A 24,196-nucleotide genomic window follows, 5' to 3' on the forward strand; every position below is an offset into this window, starting at 1 on the left:
GATTGCACGTGGCGTGCCTGTCGACCCCAGGGTATTTGCGATTGCACTTGGGGCAGAATTGAAAAGGGGTACCCTCCAAACGCACCTTGAGGCAGCGGGCTGTTAAGTGTAGGAAATGTATAAGGTGTACCTATATACCAAGAGTGTAGAGTATGTACCAGCCCCCAATCTCCCTACTTGCAGGGCCGAGGCCAGAGGCCTTCCAAGGCCCGGGCCGAGGCCAGCGGCCTTCTGAGGCCCAAATCTGTCGTGCAGCAGCCGACGGTCGATTTCTTCTCCAGCCGGCATCAAGTGTCGAAGTTAGACGTTGGGGTGGGGAAGGGTGTCAATAGATTATTATTTTAAATTTTTATCAAAAGTATGACTAAGGCCAGGGGACTCCGCAAAATGCTTCCGACCAGTATGGCGGAAAAAAATAATCTGAGGATCCTAGACGCGTGAGGGATCTTGGGTACAGTGGACGTCACACTAGGGATAGTATTACTGGCACGCCCTGTGTCGACGCCCATTTTCGAGTTTCGAAAAACAAACTGTAATACTCCGCAGCTTCCACTAGATGTCGGCCTATGCACAGCATGTGATCTAAGCAGATTCCACAAGCCTCAGAAATATATATATTTATTACACAGCATGTGGTAGCAGCTGTGTAGTTACCAAAAAGTGCTCTTGAGCAATCAACTCACAGGAAGAGCACTTTTTGGGTGACTTATAACTTCGCTCCCCATGAACGAATCAACACCAAACTTTGCAAAAAAAGTATATAGCCCACTCTGCCAATTCGTTAAGGGGGGGGGGAGGGGGGGCAAAGTTGTAGTGGGGGTCCATAGACATAATGGGAAAAAACTTTGCTCACGCCTGCAGCCCAAATCGCTGGACGGGTTTTCACCAAATCTGCGGCAGGAGCGGCGGCTTGGTCCCAAAAGTGTGCTTTTGTTAATTTCGGTGTACATCCGCCCACTAGTATTTTTAAAACGACCAAAAAGTAAGTTAAAAAAATTAGTGATATCTGTGTCCGGTCCGCTGACTAATTTTCCGGTCCGCTGACTAATTTTCCTCGGTCCGCGAACCGGACTCTGATTGGTTTAGAAGGCAAAGTGGTGTCCGCGGACATCGGACGCGCCCACTGATTGGATGGTGAAAAACGTGAAATGCATCAGATTTTTGTAAACGCCCACCATCTTGGATTCGCGTACAGCGGCCGGTATCCACAGACATCGCAGTAAAAACATATTAAAAAAACACAATATTGCACTTGTCAAACTTCTGAAATAATCTCTGTCGAGATGAGGGGTGATGAGGATGTGATGAGATATGGCTGAAAGAAGCAAAAAAACAGGTGTTTTTCGCCATAAAAGTCTGCGAACGGTTTGGATGTTCGCGAACAGACCTTTGAAGTTCGGGAACACTTCAGATGTTCGGGGGCAGTTCTTGGATGGCTTATAACTTTGGCACCACTCAATGAAACTGCATGAAATTCCGGAAATATATTCTAGACCTGGTACTGAAAGGCTCTGCAAAGTTCAGAGGGATTCTGTAAAGTGGGGGCGAAATTAGAGGGGGTCCCAAAATTATGTAAAGGCTTATAAATGTGGTGCCATTTGACGAATCTACACAAAAGTTTGCAAAACGATTTTACATCTAGATATAAATGTGTTTGTAAAGATTTTTGGGATTTTCTCAAGAAGAGGCTAAATTAGAGGGGGGTCCCAACATTTTTAGATGGCTTATAACTTTGTTAGCGTTTGACGAAAGTGGACAAAAGTTTTCAGAAAGATTATAGACCCAACCTTGAATATTTGTGTAAAGACTGAATGGATTTTGTCAGGTTGGGGCTAAGTTATATGACTAATGTATGTACATACATTTTCACACTTTTGAAAGCATGGTTTTGCAAACGTGCCTGTGTTTTATTTTTTTGACAAGTGTCATAATGCAGGTACAAAAAATAGTGATATACCTCTGGCGACTGAGATATAGCCTGTGCGCATGGGCAGTGGCCAGATTGTCCGGTTCATGCTATAAGGTCATGACCCGGACAATCTGGCTACTGGCCTTGACACCGTGGGATGAAAAATTGTGTTAAAGTGGCCATGTTCATCTGGGACTGGCTATGTGGTAAAGTTATTTGAAAGTGGGATAGGTTTGAAAGGGAAAAATAATGTGTTTGTGGTAATATGGTCATAGGGTTCTGTCTTCGCCTTCTGCAGGCTGCCATGGAAAGGCAAGAGGGGCTCTGTATTGATCCCCACCTTCCCTTCCCATAGTGGCCATCTTGGAAAAGGATTTTTCTTCCAACAGCGGGACTAATGGCCTTTATCCCGGAATAGGACGAAATGGCAGAATAAAAATTACCAACCCACCAAAAGACCTAAAACACACACCACGAAAAGTTTTAACTACCAAAAGTTTGAACTTTTCGTGGTATGTGTTTAGGTATTTTGGTGGGGTCGGTGTGAAAAAATGTTTTTAAAATGCTGCGGGGGCGTGTCCCCCACAACACCCTTCTCACTACAGTGAGCGGGGGTTGCAGGGGTGACCCCCGCAACATCCCGCTAACTATACTACACAGTATAGCAAGTGGGGGTTGCGGGGGATACCCCTGCAAGTTTCACATGGAATATGTACGAACATTTTGTATTCGGGCATTTCCCATGCAAACATTTCCGGTGCGGGAAAATCTGCCACGGAAATATCACGTAGATCCTTTATCCCCCATTGCAGGGGTTGCAATGGAGGATAATGGTCCGGAGCCCTCATTATTTATTTATTTATAACGCGCCGAAGCCCGCGGGCATCAGGGCGCACACAGACACACTTCACTTTATTTTTTGCATAATGTAGGTACAAAAAATAGTGATATACCTTTGTTGAATGAGGTATAGTCTGTTGCCATGGGCAGTGGCCAGATTGTCCGGGTCATGGTATAAGGTCCTGACCCGGACAATCTGGCTACTGGCCTTGACCGCGAGGGATGAAAAATGGTGTTAAAGTGGCCATGTCCATCTGGGACCGGCTATGTGATAAAGTTATTCAAAGGTAGGATAGGTTTGAAAGGGAACAAATTTTGCTTGTGGTTACATGGTCATAGGGTTCTTCTGCAGGCTGCCATGTAAAGGGAAGAGGGGCTCTGTACTGAGCCCAACCTTCTCTTTTCATGGTGGCCATCTTGGAAAAGGATTTTCCGTCCCGCTGTAGGAAGAAAAATCTATTTTTTAGCACCCTGGAGTCTCGCGTTGGGAACCAGGGGTGCTAATGGCCTTTATCCGCCATTGCAGTGGCTGCAATGGAGGTTAATGGTCTGGAGTCCTCGTTATTTATTTATTTATAACGCGGCGAAGCCCATTATTTAAAGAGGATTATTTATTTAATCATTCATTCATTATAGAGCCCATTATAAAAAGAGCATTATTTATTTATTCATTCATTCATTCATTCATTCATTCATTCATTTATAGAGCGCACCTAACCCTAGGGTATCTGGGCGCATTACATGAGATATCACATTGAAAATACATGACAGACAGGTACAGAACGGTGCAAAGAAGCTGTTACAAGTGCATCGCTGACATGTACAGAGTTAACACGATGAGCAAGACTTTATGGCATCTCCTGTGTGAAGAGTCAGGTTTTCACATTTTTTCTGAAGCACCAGCATGATGGTTCTGCTCTTAAGGCTACAGGAAAGGAATCCCAGAGTTTAGCAGCTAGTACAGGACAGCTGTTACCCCCTGCTTTCTGAAGAAGGGGACCACCCCAAAAAACAGTGTGGTGAACTAAGGTGCCAATGTACTGCGGAGCAAAAGCGATATTAAATCAATATAAATGAAGGAAGAGATTATTTGCAAAATTGAAGGTTGGTGACTGGAAATTAGTCATATCCACTGGGCAACCCTCCAGGCCATTGTTTTTCTGCCTGCCATGCCATTATGGAAGGGATAGACCATATGCGGATCAGCCTTTAGTGTTGCTGGTATACTAAGACATGGTTCCCACAATTGCTGGGCCTAGAGACTCAGTCCAAGTCCCACTGACAACGCACAATGAGGCTGAAATATACCTGGGGTTGCTTGTGATCTCATGCAGACGTGATGTGACTTAGCAGTACGGCCTAGACCAAGCCGACTTTTATATGGTATTTCTCCTTTCATAACAGCATGGCAGACTGAAAAACAATGGTTAAGAGGGTTTCCCAAAGCAATGCCAGTGGTTCTGATTAATCCAAAAACTTGCAGATATCAAGTTGAGATATCAAGTTTTGAGATTGCTTGCATCATTGCGGTATAAGCACTGAAAAGAAAGAGGGTGAAGTAAGCGGACAGGTCGCTACTGAGCAACCCACTGAATAAGAGTGGTTCTCTGTGGAACACAAGTTGCAAATTGTTCTCTTCATGCCCTCCGAACAGAAACCATGCATTTATACTATGAACTATTCTGACTATCTTACGTTACTGGCCGCGTCCCTAACTAAAAACGATTACTCATAGCCAGTAAGACAACGAAGGGGTTGAGCACTCGCGGCTGCGATTTGTGTGATGTGCATTTAGCAGGTTCAAATCCTGACCGGGCAAACTCAGTTTTTCATCGTTCTGAGGCTGGTAAATGAGCAGCACCAACTTTGGTTGGGTGAGCATAGGATTTAACATTTTCTTTGTACAGAGTTCTGGTGCAAGCGCTATATAAATAGATTAATAATGTTAATATTATGACTCCTTTGTTACAAAAAGAAATCTAAAACAGCAAGTTTGTTTTAAGAAAAGCCATATTTGATTGACCATTAAAAAGCACTAATCACAATATGAAAAAACAAGCAACGAATACATACAAATTCAAGAAAGTCCATCAGAAGATTTGTATTGTCCAAGTACATTTTAAACAGTCTGCGCTTATAAAGCACAGGGCAGAAAAAGGATGTGCTCTAGTACTTTTCCTCCCACAAACAATGGAAAATTGAAGACAAAAGAGAAAAATCAATAATGGCCTCTGCTACACAGGGCAACAGTAGGCGCATTGAACCTCACTTAAAGCATTTTGTTTTGATCAGTGAAGTGTAAAGTGCCCAACAAGAGAGTTAATGAACTGTGCTACTAATGGCAAGAGCAATATCGTATATGGTCTTCTGCAATGAACAGCGACTGGGGAGAGAAAAGCACGGTAAACGAAACACAAGTGAATCGCTGCTTTCCCAGGCCATTTTACTTCTGGGCAAGGTTTTTATTTTACATCAACCTGTCATCTGCCTCATATAACATTCAATAAGAAACAAGTGATCCAAAAAAGAATGCAAGACTTTCAAGAACAATGAAATGCAAAACTTTACTCAATGCTTTCGATACGATTTTAAAGAGGTCATATGTCATTCTCTATTTAAATCAAGTGGTAAAGGGGTTTTAAGCAAGCATGAATGGAAATATTCAGAATATGGATATCTTCGTACTAATTCATAATAATCTAGTTGGTAGATGAACACAAGACAAGCTTGACACCTTTTACTAACGATACCAGGGAATGGGTTGGAGGAAGGCCTATAGGAACTCAGGAGGGAATAGCTGTATTAAAAAAATGTAAAAAAAATAAAAGAATTCAAGGAGATAGATCCACGGTGGAATATATGGAAAGGGTCCTAGTCTACAGGACCAGAGGTCCAAAGTTCATCCCCGCTCTAATACAAAGCAAAGGTTCCCAGGTGTCCACCCAGTACAAGGGGAAGCTAAATCTTGCAGTCTCATGGATTGCAGTGTCCCTTCACACATCTTTCATGAGACTTGGTTTAATGGGCATTATTTGTAATTCCTTACTGCTATGGTGCGAAATTGTTCACGAATGATCAGCATGTGCGCAAGTCACGATGGCCCGAAATAATAAATACCCTGCCTGCCATGTTCAAGTCATGTGGTAGAGTAATGGCTGCCGGGCTCATGAACCTCTACATGTTCCTGACAGCAAATTCATTCTTAGCTAGCTGCCCCACACGATGCACAAGTGGTAAGTACCTGGATCTTTGTATCTTTTGTGCCCAATTTGAGACTGTCGGTCCAGGGTTGGCGTATCACGCTCCTGCTCTGTGCAGGCCCCACTCCACTTATGGACCCACGAATGGGATCTGTAAATCATGCATAACTATCGTTGTTCTGGGGTCTGTATCTTTTGTGGTTATCTTTGAGAGTGGGCCAATTGTCACTCTATTTGTCTACCTCAGGACTTGCAGGGTATGAACAGTTCCATTCTGTTCCCAAGAATCCTGTTCCCTACTAACTCTCCCTTGCACCTGGGTCTCTATATAGTGGCAATTTAGGGAGCTGTGGGAGATTTTCCATGTACCATCTCCATGGATTGCACCACAGAACGGGTGGCTCCCTCTGGCCCCCAGGACACGCCAGCTGCCCTTTACGGCTAAGGAAGGTTGAGCTGCCACATAACCCAGTCAGGCTATGGGGTTATGTCTCAGAGCTTAGATTGAAGGCTCTGTAGATGGGGCTGTTTGTATGTGTCGATATAATGTTGTAGGTTGACAGCAGATGGAGTTAATTACTACTACCTCACTACTGGGCCACTTGTTGAAGGGAAGAGAGGTGTGCTGGCAAGAAATGGTTCCATCTTTCAAATGATCATTGTCCCAGTCGTGAGTCATCTATTCTAAGCCAAAGACTTTCTTCGGTTTAGTTTTTAGGTGTTTTTCAGAAAAAGAGATGGATTGGTTAGGCTCTCCAGGTTGCATTAAAATATTTCTGTATCTTGGTCTTAACTTTGAGGGACCTTTCAATGTGCATTGCTGCCTAATATTTGATTGGCAAACAGCGATATTCAAGGCTGAAAAAGCCATAAAGGTTACATGAGCCTGATAAACCTGAACGGACAGATGCCCCACCTAAATCAAACTGAAGCAAGCCTATCAGTGGGCCAGAGAGCTTTGGAGAGCCCTGAGAACTGGAGAGACATTAATAGTTGAGGCTGGGAAAGCCACAGGGTTTTACGGGAGCACGATAAACCAGAACAGGCAGACGCCCTACTAAAGTCGAGTGAAAACAAGACTCAAAAGGATTTGGGTAGCCCAAGAACCACGAAATATAAGAGCGAGAGAGGGAGAGGGAGAACCTGGAACCCAGTGTTCCCATTTTTCGTCCATCCTACCCTGACCACCCACACACAGGACCGAGAAAAATATGTGCTGTTATTGGGGCGGTCAGGTTGATTACGTTTTTAGGAAGAGAGTTTGATCCATCTATGAGGAAGGAAACCAATAAGAACCTTTAGTCACTGCAATGCTCTGAACCTCCATCAGACAAACACGAGTGACCGGCTCTGGCATTTGTTATTTTGTCCCCTTCTCTTTTCCAGCGAGTCCTCTGCCTGGAACCTGTAATATGAAGGGTTTCTGGTGAAGAGTAGTTATGGACAGGGGGGGGACAGCAGCTGCTGCAGTGGCAATCCGATTATGGCCAGAGAAATTCTATATATGTAGGTATGTTTATTTTGCCAAATATGCTAAACCACCTAATTTCTTTGAGGAAGATACTCATACCATTTGCCAGCTGTTGTCATTTTATGGCCAGTTCGTAACCTAGTGGCAGCGCTGGGCAAATGCTTATCCCAGCCCTACACAAACATCAAAACCGTTGGCCTTCCCAATGCTGGCTTAGGAATTAATCGCCATCGGATGTAGGTATAAACCGGAAAATGGCAGGGTTAGGGACCAGTTCAGTGCCCAAGGTGACTTTGGTTCTTCAATCAGGGTAAGAAACCAGAAGCCTTTCCCTAAACATATCTAAAATTGAAATGCTCATATGACTTCTGAAACTCCAAACGGTACTGTTCACATGGTCAACCACAATGGCCATTCCTCCTGCCCAAGTGGAGAAAGTGAGAAACCTGGACATAATCTGTGTAGTCAAACCTGCCCCTAGCCTCTCCATAAACAAGCTCACAAGAAACAACTATCAGCAATTAAACACGCTTATATAGATCCTACCTCTGCCAGTCACCACACGGTAGACTTAGCCAGATCCCTAGGTCTAACAATGAAAGATTACGGCACTAGTATGTATGAAGGCTGCGTGCCCCTCGCAACTTAGGCCGTGTGCACCCCCTTGTCTCTCTTGCTGCATGCGCTCCCTTGCATAGTAGGTCCCAGCATCCTGTTCCGTTACCCCCCCACCCCCTGCGTTCCCACCTTCCTCTCGCATCTCAGCCCTTTCCCTTCTCGGTTCTATTGTGTACCGTACTTGACATTGTGTTGGGCTCCACGGTTTTTGGAATTACATTATACTGCCTGCATTCTTTACTCCTAGGATCCTGTTGTGTTTTGTGCCTTGTTGATGGTATTGACTGTGTGTGTTCTCTACGGCGTTAATATTGTGCTATTCTCAACGGTTTTGACACTGTTGTCTACGGTTTCTGGCTTTACATTGCATTGCCTGCATTCTTCACTGCTAGGTTCACTGTTGTGCTCTGTGCTTTGCTGTTGGTTTCGGTATTGCATCTGCATTCTTTACTTCTAGGTTCCCTGTTGTGCTCTGTGCTTTGCTGTAGGCTCTGCATTGCATCTGATTTTGCAGATCTGTTGTTCTTGTTGTTTGTTGTTCTCCCCTCCCTTTCATGCCCCCCCTTGTGCCTCCCTCCTGTCTGGCCCAGAGCGCTACCCGCTATTCCCTGCTTGGGCTCCATTCTCCCTCCACCCCTCTTTCCTTTCCGCACTCTTTATAGTGCTCTCTGTCTGACTATCATCTCCAGTTGCTTTTCTAAAGACTATCCTATCCCTCTCACCAAGTCTGGCAGGAAGAAGATTAAAAGGGACATCCTGTTCTCCAAACCAGGCCTCCTATTGCTGATACCTACACCAGTGCTTCCTCCAGGCAGACCGGTACCGACAACCCGTTCCCTCTCCAGGACTACTCCCCCCCCCCCCAAATATGGTCTCTGTTCTCTCCTTTTTCCTCTTCTCCCATTAATGATGGCACCTGCTGGAAGGCCCTCTTGGCCCCCTCCCACTCCTCTAAGACCATCATTAATGTCTACTTGAATGGCACCATCTTGGTCCAGGGCACTCGGGCCAATCTCCTCCTTTTTGATAGATGCTTACCATGCCTTATCAACTTCCTTTCCTTCTTCCTTGCCTCTCCTGCTACCCCCGCTTATCCCTCTCTGGCTCCTCGCCCGCCTCCTTCCTTGGCCACCTCTCTAGCACCCCCTGCTGCTTCTCAGGCACCCTGTTGCCTCCTCCCTCCGCCACCCCTCTGGCACTCTCCCCTTCCTCTCTGGCTACCCTGCCTTCTCCTCCTCCCTCATCTGCCTACCCTCGGGCATCTCCAACACTTCCGCAGGGCGTACCTCTGGCCTGTACCCATCCGCAGAAGTCCTTAAAAAGTGGCATCCTGCTCCACACCGCTACTCAGCTCTTGCTCAGCTGTCAAACATTCCTCTGACATCTGCCGTCTCCTGTAAGAGCTTGATTCGGATGTACTTGGTTCACGGCCAGCTCTGTCACAAGTTTTGACACTCTCCTTCCTGATGGCTACGTGATCCCCTCTGAACCCAGAACCAACCGTCCCGGTGGAGGTGTAGCCTTGATTTTCCCAGAGTGGATCCCTCCTTCTATCATTCCAATGCAGGACTACTCCTCCTTTGAATGCCTGATCTGCAGGTTCTCTATCTATCCTGGCCTCTATCTCACAGTAGTCACCATCTACATGCCGCCTGGCTAGGTCCCGCTCTTCCTCTCCGAGTGGGCTGACCTCTCCTCCTCCCTCCTTGCCTCTACCTCTCATAAATCCACCTATATGCTACTAGCCCTTCTTCAGGACTCTTCCGCAACCTCTGTAACTCTCTCTAGCACCCCCTTCTTATACATACCATATAACATACCACTTCTTCCCTCTGGCCTGACTCACTCTGAAGGGCACACCCTGGATTTTCTTCTCTCTCTCTTTCTCCCTCTCCTCCCCTCGACTCTAACCTCAAGTGTAGAGCGGCTGAGAGGAAGTGGAGGGCATCAGGCGCACCCCCTGATAAACTGGCCTGCCGCCTGCTCCAAAGGCAATACAGACTCTCTGTCCTCTCTAAGAAGAGAGCCTACATCCAAGCCCACGTCTCTGCGGCATCTAACAACTCAGCCGAACTTTTCAAAATCTGTAAGGAGTTGGTCAATCCTGCTGCAGTCTCTACCTCTCCTGTACCCTCCCAGGCCCTCTGCACAGCCTTGGCCTCTCATTTCACTACTAAAACTCAGGACATCCTGTCCACCCTCTCTTCCTCTACCTTCTCATCCTCCTCCTCCTCTACCACTCCTGGCCAGTCTGTGGCCGTGTCTCCTCCTGTTTTCCCTCGTTCACCCCGGACTATGCTTCTAGACAAGTCCGATCTATCAAAGTCAAAGCAGGATTTCCCCTACTCATCCAGAACCATCAAGGACCACATCGACACCCTTGCTCCAGCCTTGGCCAATTTCTGCAATCACTCCTATGACACTGGAACCTTCCCCTCCCCCTCAAGTACTCCCTTGTGCACCCCCTTCTTAAGACGCCCTCTGCCAAACTTTCTCTTCGGCTAGCTGTCGCCCAAACTCCATCAATTCTTTCCTGGGTAAACTCCTGGAAAAGCTGGCCATCTCCCAGCTTAATCTGCATACTGAATCTGTTGGTTGTCTCCATGACCACCAGTCTTGTTTCAGAGTTGCCAGACACACGGAAACTGCTCTCCTGAACACCTGTGAAGACCTGCTCTCTAATCCTGACTTAAATCTTCCTTCTGTCCTCATTCTCCTTGATCTATCTTCTGCTTTTGGTACGGTCAAACATGCCATCCTGCTCAATCGCCTCTGTGATAACCTGGGAATCACTGATCAGGCTCTGTTTTGGTTGACCTTTCTTACCCGCAGACCCTCTCAGGTCCAACTGGGGTCTTTCCTCTCTTCTATCTCTCTCTCTCTACTTGTAGTGCAGATGACACCCAGCTCTCTTTCAGGCTCCCCTCAGCCACCTCTGCTCCTTCTCTCATACCAGACTGTCTGGCCGCAATTCAGGAATGGTGTGCCACTAATATTCTCTGCCTTAACACCGGAAAGACGGAGATCCTCCTCATCGGTACACCTGCTCCCTCCTTTCCTCTCTCTCTGTCTGCCCACTCTGGGCCCTCTTCCTGCTCCCTCCTGTGTGGCCAAGAACCTTGGTGTCATCTTCGACTCAACCCTCTTCTTCTCTCCTCACATCTCTGATGGCTCTAAGAAGTCAAACTACCAGCTGCCCCTCCCCAGAGGTATTCTTCCTTTTCTCACTTTCCCCTTGAAGATCAGTCTCTGGTCCTCTCTAGGCTTGACTATTGCAACAGCCTCTTTCTAAATCTGCCAGTCTCTACTCTTTGACCTTTACAACTTATCGAGAACAGAACTGCGTGACGTGTCCTTTGCCTCAAGCCCAGGGATTGTACCTCTCCAGCTCTGAAACCTCTCCCCTGGCTCACTGCGGCTGCAAGGATCAAGTTCACAACCCTTTGCATCGTCGTCCACAATGCTTTCTGGTGCCTGGGACCTTAATACCTCCAACTTTCTCTTCCTGAACCTCTTCCTTCTCGAGCTCTCCACGCATCCACCTCCAACTCTCTGAGGGTCAGGTCTCCAAGCAGAGTGTGGGGCAGATCTCTCCTCGTCTGGGGCCTCCCTCTGGAACAGCCTCCTGCCTCTCTCAAACTTGAGCAGAACCACATCTGGTTCAGAAAGCAACTCAAAACCGTCCTTTTCGCTTCTGCGTTCTCTCTTTCTCTCCCCTGCTGATGTCCCCGACTGCTCTGTGCACTGGTCACTTGGCTACCCTCTAAACTCGGGCTCAGGCTACACCATGTCCAGCTGCCCTCGCACTGCCTCCAGGCTCGCCCTGCATTTAAGGGTCTGTGCCTGCAACCCTACAGTCCCTTCTCACTGCGCTTATGAGCCACCCATTGGCTGCACTTTTGAGTTAGCTGCACTTCTCCTCTCCCCTCCCCCGTGGCGCTTCTCCTCTCCCTCTTCCCTGCACTTGCGGGATCTGAATGACACAAGGCCTAGTAAGATTGTTATTTCCTCCGATTGTTTCCCCTCCTTGTCTTGTCACGCCTAGAAACACTGGTGTACAGGTGCATTATAAATGTCATATCATATGCAGTTTCTGATAAAATCCTGCAACAATGCCAACAGATCGAAATGGGACATTTCAGATAACACTTCCCCAAAGTAACAGCATCATATCACAGAGGCTTTAAAGTCATTATTCTGGTTCCCATTCCAGCTACATCCCATGGAGAAACAGAATATCATCACCCAGATTACGGCAGCATCAATCAACTGAAGAAACAACAATAAAGCAGCAAACTACTTTCCAGAACTGACTTTGAACAGTAGCACACTCTACCTGAACTTCAGAGTATAGGAGAACAATCAAAAATCTAGAAAGGTTCTGAACCAAAATCTGTTCAATAAAGTCTTCCTAAACATGATGTAATGGTTGTATCCATTGATTCTACTCTGCATCCCAGCTACACCCAGGAAAGCAATGACATTCTTCAATTACAGGCACCAGGAATGCAACTTTTGATTCATAATCACTCCAACTATTGGTTGACGGGTACACATCATATATATCGGCCATGGGGCTTAGAGTAAACCAAAGAAGTGCCTTATAATGTACATTTCAGGGGGAAAAGGAAGGCTCAACTAAAGATCCGTCTAAATAGGTACAAACTAGGGGCCTGAAACAAATGTGAATACCTACCATGTTGATCTGGGAGGACCACACAACCAAATCAGTGGCAAAAATTAGACCGATTTCTGGGGGAATTATCAGATGCGCCACATCAGGCACCACACCACCAAACACATGTTGACTATTTACAGAGGCAAAGCCATAGCGGCTGTGACGTATGGATGCGAAATATGGGGCAACACTAATTCAACCTGTTTGCAGACGGCTGAAAATTAATGAAGATGATTACGGTCTGTCCCACAGTCCACATATGTTTACACAACCAATTTGGAGTCTGATACAATGTATATAACTGACATAATTTGAGCTAGACCACTTCTATTATGGCACGGTCTCTGATCTGACAGTGAGAAGAACCAAACTAAGGCCCTGGTAACCAATTTACTGTCATTAAACAGTTGGAGTAAGGTGGGCTGGTTCACTTAGGTCAAGTCCATTCTATATAAGTTAGGCCTGGGAACCCGCTTTACTGACCATAAGCTCTTAAAGGATCTTAAAGTTTAAGATTGCGCAGTCATTGGCTAATGAAAATGAATACAAAATGGTAGCCAGCTTACATGTTAGAACATATCTCCCCTTTAACACCTATGAAGGGGCTGCAAAGGGTATATAACTTTCTCGTGACCAATGAACACCGTAAGAATATGCCCTCATTGCGCAAAACTAGGTAGAATAGTGTCAGGATGCGAGGTGAACATGAACCGGTGAAGAGAGACTATTCTTAACAAAAACAATGTTCCCAAGTCCATCCCTAGGCTAATATCAAATAAAAAACCCAGACGCCTCTCCATGTCCATACTGGGCAAGTCACTCACAGTCTCAAAGCTTAGTTTCTTCCCTGCACAGTTTTTTCATGATGGTGTCGTCATCATGGCTGGGTTCTTCGTCCTGAATGGGGAAATTGTTTTAGCTGAGCCCCGATGCATGAAGAGGCCCGAGTCAATAACTTTGTCGGTGAAGGATGAGGCAAGGGCTTCACAACCGCTACATGTGCAAGACCTGTATGTGACTTCACTTGCCACTGCTGTTTCTCAGTAAACAAAGCTGGTGGGCATTGTACAGCCTACCGGGTACTTGCAAGTAGTAACCCCTCTCGATCCCTTAACTGGGTTCTCAAAGATTGTAAACTTCTTTAATTGGCTCGTGGTCATGCACCTTTCATCAGCATCGGGGTTAGAGCCCCAAGCTGGCTGTAGTACTCTATTGCATGTTCTGGTTTAGTCTAGTGGGTATATCGCTTCGCTCTCGTCACACGCTTGGGGTTGCAGCACCCTGTTCCCTTCTATTCTCCTGGGGACTCACTGCCCCATTTGCTTACCAGATTTCTAACAAGACCCAGGGATACGCGCCCCACTGACATCTTACAATGTATTCAGCCCTGTGGATATAGCACCATACTCGCTTATCAGCTTTGTGTGGCCCTTTTGGATTGGCTACCTTTTACTTGTTATGTGGCCCTCTAGGCTTGGCTATCATATCTTTTTTCTTGTGTGGCTTCTTTTCATGGTGACCCCTTTAACTTTGTGTGGCACTCTTGGCATGGCCACCACCTCTTGCTACTTTGCTCCTTTCGGGTGTGGACCATTTGGCTGGCCCCTTCCTTTTTCCCCACACCTCGGCCTGCATCTCCTTGGAACGCCACATCTACTCCACCGAAGTCTGGAGGCCTCGGCCTCTTTTCATACAAGTGCTGAAGACGTAATGGCTGGTTAGTCAGTTTTCCCATTAATATCGGTTTTAGTAACTAGCTGGTCCCCAATGATTCCAACTCCTCCCCATCTGATTCACTGCACTTAATCTTCAGGTGCAGGTTTTGTAGGTTTCCATTGTCCCAGTCCTCTGGATTGCTGGGTTCTCACTTCGAGACAAGAGCAACAAATGTGTGGGTTGCAAATAGGCTCCTGTTGTGATTGACCTAGGTAACAGAGTCAGGCAGCATTTTAGGGTCATGCATCTGTTTAACTGCTTTATAGAGTCCCCTTCTGCTGTGCCTTGGGGGTCTGTCCTGGGCCTCTCATTGGACTACTTTGCCCCTTGTCATTGGGGAACCCCATGGTTGTCATTTGTGCTGTATTTTGGGAGGTGTCTCCAAATGTTTTTAGACTCTGATGCGCACACTGTGTACTGCTGTGGAATTGCACTCAGCATTGCGTATATGGCTAGAACTCTGAAGAGAGGGGGTCAACGGTACATGGGATTTTGGTAGAAGTCATGTCCTCTTTGGTGTCCAGTCATTTGGTCGACTGAAAACTGGTCGAATGACATTTGGTCGACGCAATTTGGTCGAAAACCAAATGGTCGAATTTTTTTTTTTATTTATATATTTATTTTTCGGGTTTTCGTTTTGTAAAAAAAGGGGTTTTTAGAGAAAAAAAGGGGGTTGGGGGGGACCCCCCCAAAGAAATTAAAAAAAGGGTTAATATAATAATTAAAAAAAAAAAAATTCGACCATTTGGTTTTCGACCAAATTGGTTCGACCATTTGTCTGGTCGACCAATTTATTTCGACCAAATGTCTGGTAACCGTCCTCTTTGCCCTTGTAAGCTACCTTAGTAGAAGGGCTGGGTTTACCCCAGTGCTTTAAACTCCACCACCAACGTTATAAAATGTGCTCTCAAAGGCCAAGAGTAAATGGATACTAAGGCTACCTTTGGTATCTCCCTTCCAAATGAAGGGTGGTCAGACTTTAAAATGTTCTATTCACAATGGTCCCTACTATCAGTATGTTTGAACCTTCGGGAGCTGTAGTCTCCATTCCTTTAAGGTTAATGGCACTTGTGACATAATCGCATGTGGATTTTTGTGTGGTCTGGGCTTCAAGTGAGGATTGGTCTCAATGCCCTTCAGTGGGAACTGCTGTACCAACATCCCAGAACAGCCACTCCTACGCAGTACCAAACATCTGAGAATGGTGCCTGGCATAAAAAGGTTGCTTGTAATTGGGGTTTCTACAACTTGAAGAGCAGGAAGAGAAGCTTGCTTCAAGACTGGAAAAGGTGCCCTTAAGAAAAATACATGCTATTAATCTTAAGACTGGCAGAACCTACCACAACACACATGTACTGTGCCCAGAACCAGGTTCTATCCCAGCTCTGCTTTTGTAGCCAAAGATGGCTTTTGAGAGTTGGAATAATTAAAGGTCCCCTTTATGTGCTGCATGTGGTTCAGGAGTGAGCGGCAATGGAATAAAAGTGACACCCTGATGAGTGTGCAGGAGCATAAAGCCACAGACACAAATTGTGAAAGGCACTGATAACAGAATAAACTCTTAAAGATGCAATACTCCTTTGGCCTAGTCATCTATGGAAGAGGGAAACATGTCAAGTTGCAAGCTACTAGGCAGCCAAAAAAGTCCCTTGCCACCTCAATTCTACACATACACAAAGCATACCATTTCTTACTTGCTGAGAGCGAGAGTGAGAACTGTGCCAAAGTGTTCAGTCAGTCTGGATCAGGGAGAAACAATGCAACTGTCTGATGGAGCACCCATGGAAGCGGCCATGGGGTAGAAGAACAAGTTACTTACCAACTGTAACGTTCTTTCGATTGAATGTTCCTCCCACATATTCCTCATCTTAGATATATCCTTACCTTCAGCTTTGCTGCTTCGGACATTTTTTCTCTCTCCACCAGAGGGCGCTCCACTCGAGGTGGCGGCGTCGATGTCCCTCGGGGGCATCCATCGCGTGTCGACGTCATCCATAGTATAAATGCGTCGAGCGCGCCCGTTGGCCTCAGTTCTGTTTTTTCGTATCAGAGCCCATGTATTATAAACAAAGGCATGCCTCTTATTGACCCAAGCCTTGAAAGAATTTAGAGTGTAAACCACGTAAACTGTACTGTGGGGTAGGATCAATGAGGAATACGTGGGAGGAACATCCAATCGAAAGAACGTTACAGTTGGTAAGTAACTTGTTCTTCGAATGGATTGTGTCCTCCCACGTATTCCTCATCTTAGATAGACTCCCAAAGCAGTTTTGTATTGGAGGCGGGAGTACAGATGCCTTTTAGTTATGTACCGAATGTAGTACAGATTTTGCAAATAAACCTCCTTGAGATGTAGTTGAGTCCAAAGCATAATGTTTGATTAAAGTATGCATGGATGACCATGTGGCTGCTGCACAAATATCTTGCACAGGGACACCCCTCTTAAGTGCTGTTGAAGTTGCTATGCCCCTAGTTGAATGGGCTCTTAAGCCCTCAGGGGGATCTTTTCCGGCTAGCCTATAACACTCTGTTATGGCTACAATTATCCATCTTGATAATGTTTGTTTGGTTACGGCTAGTCCCAATTTACGGCCAGTGTATCCCACAAATAGTTGATCACACTGACGTATCTTTGACAATCTTGAGATGTAAAAGCTTAGAGCTCTTCTGGGATCTAGCCTATGCAGTCTTTCCTCTTCCTTACATGTGTGAGGAGGAGGGTAGAACGCAGGTAGAATTATTTTCTGTGACAGATGAAAGTCTGAAACTATTTTTGGCAGAAAAGATGGTTTAACTCGAAGGACAACTTTATCTTTATGAAAGATGGTGTCAGGAGGACCACTCAAAAGTGCCTGCAACTCACTTACTCTGCGGGCTGATGTCAATGCAATTAAAAGTATAGTTTTTAATGTAAGAAGCCTTAACGGACAAGAATGTAAAGGCTCAAAAGGTGCACATGTCAGAAATTTAAGTAGCAAATTTAAATCCCACACAGGAACTTGAAAAGGTACTGGTGGAAAAACATTATTTAAACCTTTTAGAAATTGTATTATTAAGGGTATCTTAAAATAAGATCTTTCTTCTGATGAGCGCTAGAAGATAGATAGCGCTGCTACATATCCTTTTATTGTCTTAACCTGGAGCAGCGCTATCTATCTTCAAGCGCTCATCAGAAGAAAGATCTTATTTTAAGATACCCTTAATAATACAATTTCTAAAAGGTTTAAACAATGTTTTTCCACCAGTACCTTTTCAAGTTTAGCTACGATTAGCTAAATGTAATAGAAAAGACAAAACCATTGGAATGTCACATTCAAAAGGATCCACATTCTTATCCCTGCACCAGTTACTGAATTTATTCCAACGACACCGGTACAAATATTTTGTTGCTGGCCTTCTGGCCGAAAGCAACACCTCCATAACATCATCCGGTAGGTCCCAATCCTTGTATCTCAACCTCTCAGAAGCCATGCGTGAAGGTTGAGTATGTTGACCTCTGGATGGAGAACGTGACCTCCCTCTTGCGAGAGAAGATCCTCTCTTTTTGTAAGACGTATTGGAGGGCAGATGGACATGTCGAGAAGGTCCGGGTACCACGTTCTCCTGGCCCAATCCAGGGCAATTAGCATATGGGTTTTCCTGAACTTTCTCAACCTCCGGATTACCTGAGGGATCACAGGGACTGGAGGGAACGCATATAGAAGAGGAAATTCCCACTCTACTACAAATGCGTCTCCTAGAGCTCCTCTCGGGGGAAATTCCCTTGAGCAGTACAGTTCGCACTTCCTGTTGACAATGGTCGCGAACAGATCCACTTGAGGGGTTCCCCCAAAGGGCGAAGATCTCCATAAGGACTTCCTGAGCCATCTCCCAATCGTGAGAGACTGTGCTCTGCCTGCTCAGAGCGTCCGCCGCTGTGTTTTGCTCTCCTGCTAGGTGAATGGCAGAGAGATCCCTTCTTGTATTGCCCAGAACCAAAGCTGCATTGCCTCTCTGCTCAGTGGGAGTGACCCTACTCCTCCTCTCTTGTTGAGGTAGTACATGGCCACTGTGTTGTCCGTCATGATCAGGACATTCTTTCCCCGTACAGAGGGCAGGAAGGCCTTCAGAGCTAGTCTGATCGCCCTCAGCTCCAATAGGTTGATGTGTAGTCTGGACTCCGATGGAGACCAACGACTGCTGATTGTCAGATCGTTGGTGTGGGTTCCCCACCCCTAGAGTGAGGCATCCGTCACTACGGTGATCTCCGGCCATGGCTGCCAAAAAGATTGTCCCTTGAGGATGTGTTCTTTGCAAGCCCGACATTGTAGGTCCTGAGCTACTCTGGAAAGATCTGTCATTTCCCCTGAAAATTGGGACCATTGAGTCCTGAGGGCCCATTGAAGGGATCTCATCCTCAATCTGGCCTCCGGCACGAGAAAAATGCAGGATGCCATGAGGCCGAGCAACCTGAGAAAATCGAAGGCCGGTAGATATTGGGCATTCTGGAATTTTGTCACCATCTGCAGAATGTGGCGAGCTCTCTCTTCGGGAGGCGAGGCTTTGCCCGAACGAGTATCCAAGACTGCTCCTATAAACTGGAGCTTCTGTGATGGTATCGTGTTTGACTTTTTTAAATTCAGAGAAAACCCTAGTTTTTGAAGGAAGTGGCAAGTCTTGGATAGATGATCCTGGACTTGTTCGGGAGAACGTGCCCTGATCATCCAATCATCCAAATAGGGGCAGACATGAATCCCCCCCTCTTCTGAGACTCGCTGCCACTACCGCCATCAACTTGGTGAAAACTCTTGGGGCGGAGGTCAACCCGAAAGGCAGAACTCGAAACTGATAGAGGGAGTTGCCAATCGCAAACCTCAGGTACTTTCTGTGCTTGAGATGAATTGGCACATGAAAGTAAGCATCCTGAAGGTCCAATGATACCAACCAGTCTTGAAGTTGGAGAGCCTGAAGGATCTGAGAAAGAGTGACCATCTTGAACTTGTCCTTCCTGAGGAACTCGTTCAAGTTTCTCAAGTCCAAGATGGGTCTCAGTCCTCTGTCCTTCTTTGGAATGAGGAAATATGGGGAATACCAACCCTTGTTCCTCTCCGCTACAGGTACATGTTCTATTGCACCTTTCTGTAGCAGGGTTAAAACTTCCTGCAACAGGAGCAGGTCTGGATTTTTGGTAGAGTTGTATTCTGGTGGGTGATTCTGAGGTTTCTTTAGAACAGGAAGGCAGTAACCTTGGGATACTGTTTCCAGTGCCCAAGCATCTGAAGTAATGCCTCGCCATTCTTTCAGATGCTGTGAGATCCTGCCTCCCACTGGGGTTTTGTGAGTCAAAACCTCAGAGTGGTTTTGCTGCAGCTCCAGCAGCGGCTGAAGGGACAGATGCTGCTGCTGGGGCAGATCTAGCGCCTCTTCCTCGCCCCCGAGGACATTTTCTTTGCCCCCTTTGATTGGCCTGTCCCCTTCCTCTCCCAAATGAGGAGTAAAAACGAAAGGGACGACCCCTCCAGGAAGATGAGCCTGTGTAGGGGCGTTGCTGAGGTTGTCGTATAGCGGCACTAAGTGACTTTGCCGCTGCCTTGGAGGTCTGCAGCTTCTCCAAACTTTCATCCGCCTTGCTGCCAAACAACCTTGAGCCATCAAATGGCATGTTAAGGAGTCTAGATTGAACATCTGGTGCAAAACCTGACTTCCTTAGCCACGAAAATCTGCATAGCACTGCGCTAGATGCCATGGACCTGCTGATACTGTCAGCAGTGTCCAGACCTGCTTGAAGGTATTCTCCAGAAGCCTCCTTACCATCCTTAATTATGGATAGGAAACCATCACGTTCCTCTCCTTCCGGGATGTGTTGAGCTGCCGCCGACATGCAGTCCCACAGAGTATAATTAAATCTAGCCAATGTAGAAGATACATTGGTAGACTTTAGAGCCATGCTCCCTGATGTAAAGACCTTTTTCGACCAAGTATCTATTTTCTTGGCATCCCTATCAGGGGGAATAGTGGGGTATGCAGCATTTTTTGTTGATGTGGCTGCCTGAACTACCAAGCTCTCAGGAGTAGGATGTTTGCTCAAATACTCTGGGTCAGAGTTACAAGGTCTGTATTTTGCCACAATTTTTTTTATTTACTGCTGGACTAGATTCTGGTCTTTCCCAAGCAGCATTTGCTCTCCTTTGCAGGGCAATATGAAAGGGAAGTATGGGGTCTAGTTGAGGTCCTCCTGACAAAATATCGGTCATATCATTATCCTGGTATACAGGTGCATTATTACCCCATCCCATAAACTCTGTTTCTCTATTCATAGGTTTTCTGTAACCCAGATCAGCATGTTCTGCTGGATCTGGTCTCTCAAATTCAAATTCAGGGGAGGTATCTATTCCACTTGCAGACTGTAAACATTCGCACAAATCCTGCATTTTTGATTGAGGATTGATTAACTCCTCCTCTCATATTTTACCCCTGCTGATGTAACCTCAGGTTCATCTTGTTCTCCATATTCTTCATTTTCTGATGACATTTCCACATATACAGAAGACAGTGTGGAAAAAGTCATGTCTGTTTTCAGGGTGAAATACCTTCTCAGGAATATGTTTCAACCCTATATTTGGTGTCGACGTCGACAAAAACGTCGATGGCGTCGAAGTCGTAGCCGTTACCTTCGAAGTTGTCGAGGTATTCTTCGATGTTTTCGAAGGCACTATAAATAGTGTGGAAGGAATCTTCGAGGCAGTCAACGTTGTCGAAGAAGTCTTCGAGGTCGTCGATAAAACAGTCGACATGCCTTTTTTCTGTTGGGTCGTCGACCCTTTATACTCGATAGCCTTCGATAGAGGCTTCGAAGATGTTTTTGTCGAAGTCTTTAATGACTTATCGACGTTGAAAGTCTTTTTCTTAGAGTCTGTCTTTTTAGGTGTCTGGGACGAGTCCCTAGAAGAAACCCTCGACAATTTTTTGTCAGACTTTCTAGTTTTAGACCTTCCTCTGTCACTTTTGTGACTAGAGGCATGACCTTCAACAGACATTTTTGAGGGCGGTCTGGGCCGCATTCTCAAACATTTTCATCATGGACTCTCTAAATGCTTCCCACTTTTTAGGGGAGTCGTGTTTAGTTGGACAAGTAACTTCCTCTGAAGTTGAAGAGGAAGAGGGAGATCGGTGTCGTCTCTTTTTCGCCTTCTTAGACGAAGAAGAGGACTTCCTTGATCTACTCCTCGATCGTGATTTTTTATGGTGTTTCGCCAAAGATTCAGCCGAATCTTTACTCCCCCTCGAAGAAAACTTCGAGGATTCCTCCCCCACCGCCAGTTTACCTCGTCTTTCTTTCAAGGCCTTATGGGTCATGGATTGACACGAACCGCAGTCGTCGATCCGATGATCGGACCCGAGACACAAGAGGCAGTTACGATGAGGGTCGGTTATCGACATCTTCCTTCTGAACTTTAGACACTTCTTACACCCCGTTTTCGGAGTGGATGGATTCGAGGAAGACGACATTCAATTAACTGAAGCACCATTTTTATACAACCGAAGCGAAGCTAACGGAAAAACGGAACTGAGGCCAACGGGCGCGCTCGAGGCATTTATACTACGGATGACGTCGACACTGGACGGATGCCATCGACGCCGCCGCCTCGAGTGGAGCGCCCTCGGGTGGAGAGAGAAAAAATTTCCGAAGCAGGAAAGCTGAAGGTAAGGATATATCTAAGATGAGGAATACGTGGGAGGACACAATCCATTCGAAAGAGAGTTCTCACATTTCCCATGTACCAACTAAAAGGTTACAATATTCGAACATGTTGTAACTGGAAAATATGTTAGGTAGAATATCCATTCTCCACACTGTGGTCCTCCCTAACTGGTTTTATCTTTTTATGAATATTCCCATCAAAATCCCTTCCTCTTTTTTTTTTTTTAAGGAAATTGCAGTCACTGCCGGCTAAACTGGTGTGGGGGCCAGGTAGCCTCAGGTTAGCTGGGAGGTTCTCATACAACCCTCAGATACGGGCAGTCTGGGATTCCTGACCTGGAACTTTACTATTTGGTGGCTCATGTTTCGCATGCACAATATTGGCATCAGGCTGGAACCACAGCATGTTAGGAAAGTAAGGGCACTGAGGCACCCTAGATCAATTCCGAGTGCGATATTGGAAAAACCAAGTGATTTTACAAATAGTATTGACAATGTGGACATGACAGTGCGGGCATGTGCAAAGCTTCATAAGTATACAGCAATGGGTCCTTGTATAAGCTCTTTGGTATTTCTTCACAAAGTAAAGGGTATTAAGGTTACATTTGATGCAAGTTTTAAGAGGGTTTGCGGGAAGGGCATTCCTAAATTTGAAGATGTTTTTCCGGCACATTCATGATACATGAACAATTGAGGAAACTTGGTGGAACGAGTCCTCTCCATTCACTTTAGTACAAGAGCCTTCAGAACCATGTTTGCTTCATTCCCTGCTCTCCCACCAGAAGTCCGTTTGTAGATTATATACTGCTGTTGGCTGGCCTGAAGCACATCATTTCTGGGTTGTCCAAATCAGTGTTAAGTGTGAAACTGCAGTCGCAGACCGCTCAACAACTTACTGACACAATGGACGCATGCGATGAAACATGTTCAAGGGTTGGGGGTGTCTGGGAGATACTCTGAAAAATTGTTACAATTTAAGTTTCTACAATAGTATTTCACCCTGAAACAAAATGCAGGTGTTTTGTACACCAAGATATATTAGAGGAGACTATAGATTGATCCCCGGAATTATGTTTTCTATGATGACTGGTGGAGCTGAGTCGGAAAGATTGAGTTTTTGTGAGACGAGCATGCATGTTGGCCAAGGCGCTAATCTCTAAAACATAGAGGGGGCGACGGCCCCCACTTGCAAAAATTGGTTGAGGGCCATGATCTGGGCAAATGAACTAGAGGATACTCTTAGTTCAGTAACTTTGCAGCTGGCTAAACCAACGGGATTGTTGTGGTAAACGTCACTTTTATCTTGCTCTGCAAGCTCATACAGCAGCCAGCAGTGATTCACACAGATTGTTGGGGTTGTACTGTCTAATAACCTATGCAATTTCTCCTTCTTCCCCCCCACCTTGATTATGCTGTGTAATAATGTGCGTACCCGCCCTGTGATGTACCTTTTGTAAAGTTGCTAATGCTCTGTCACGTAATTTGGTTGTTACGGAATATTTTAATTAACAGAACATTTAGATAAAATATTGTAATTGGAACAGTTTCAAGAGTTCAAAGAGGAAGACACAAAAGAGAAAAGGTTGTTGTAAAGCCATACCAGGTTATGGGGATTTTGCTTCATGTTTTAATGTCATGGTAGAACAGTATTATCTGTATACAAATGGACATGGGATTGTTAATGTGAAACAGTTTCCCTGGACCATTGCAAAATCGTAACTTTACCCACGAGATGCAAATAAACAAGGCGACTACGATCTCTGAAAAACATTAGAATACATGTTGCCAATACCTTTATATTCTGCTGTGCTTTTATGAGAAAATCCATTTGCTGGTCCAAGTTCGCACATCGAGATTTGATAAGGGGGTCTCAGCTTAATTTCAGTCTGCATATCAGCAAGATTGATTTTTGTAGAGAGAGAGCGGGGGTTGTTATACCTTTGCTTAGTCTTCTGAATAAAATTATCTGTTCGAAAATAAAAGAACAAGAAGTCTCTGTAAAGATCTATGTTAAATAAATCACTTGGGAATAGAAACATTTGCAGATGATATTCCATTTTCACAAAACTTTTGAAGCTCTAAA

At 45.6% G+C, this 24,196-nt stretch overlaps 1 protein-coding gene across 8 annotated transcripts in view; it reads right to left on the reverse strand.

The window, feature by feature from the left end:
* SEC22A (SEC22 homolog A, vesicle trafficking protein) overlaps nucleotides 1–24,196 on the reverse strand; it is a 635,166-nt gene that overhangs the window by 268,611 nt on the left and 342,359 nt on the right. For all 8 annotated transcript variants that reach the window (XM_069616682.1, XM_069616681.1, XM_069616677.1 and 5 more), the window contains one exon: nucleotides 23,906–24,079. In XM_069616682.1, the coding sequence (XP_069472783.1) occupies nucleotides 23,906–24,079 (174 nt within the window). The remainder of the gene's footprint in view (nucleotides 1–23,905; nucleotides 24,080–24,196) is intronic.

The sequence above is a fragment of the Ambystoma mexicanum genome, chromosome 9 (genome assembly GCF_040938575.1).
Source record: "Ambystoma mexicanum isolate Mex_15411 chromosome 9, UKY_AmexF1_1, whole genome shotgun sequence".
Classification (NCBI taxonomy): domain Eukaryota; kingdom Metazoa; phylum Chordata; class Amphibia; order Caudata; family Ambystomatidae; genus Ambystoma; species Ambystoma mexicanum.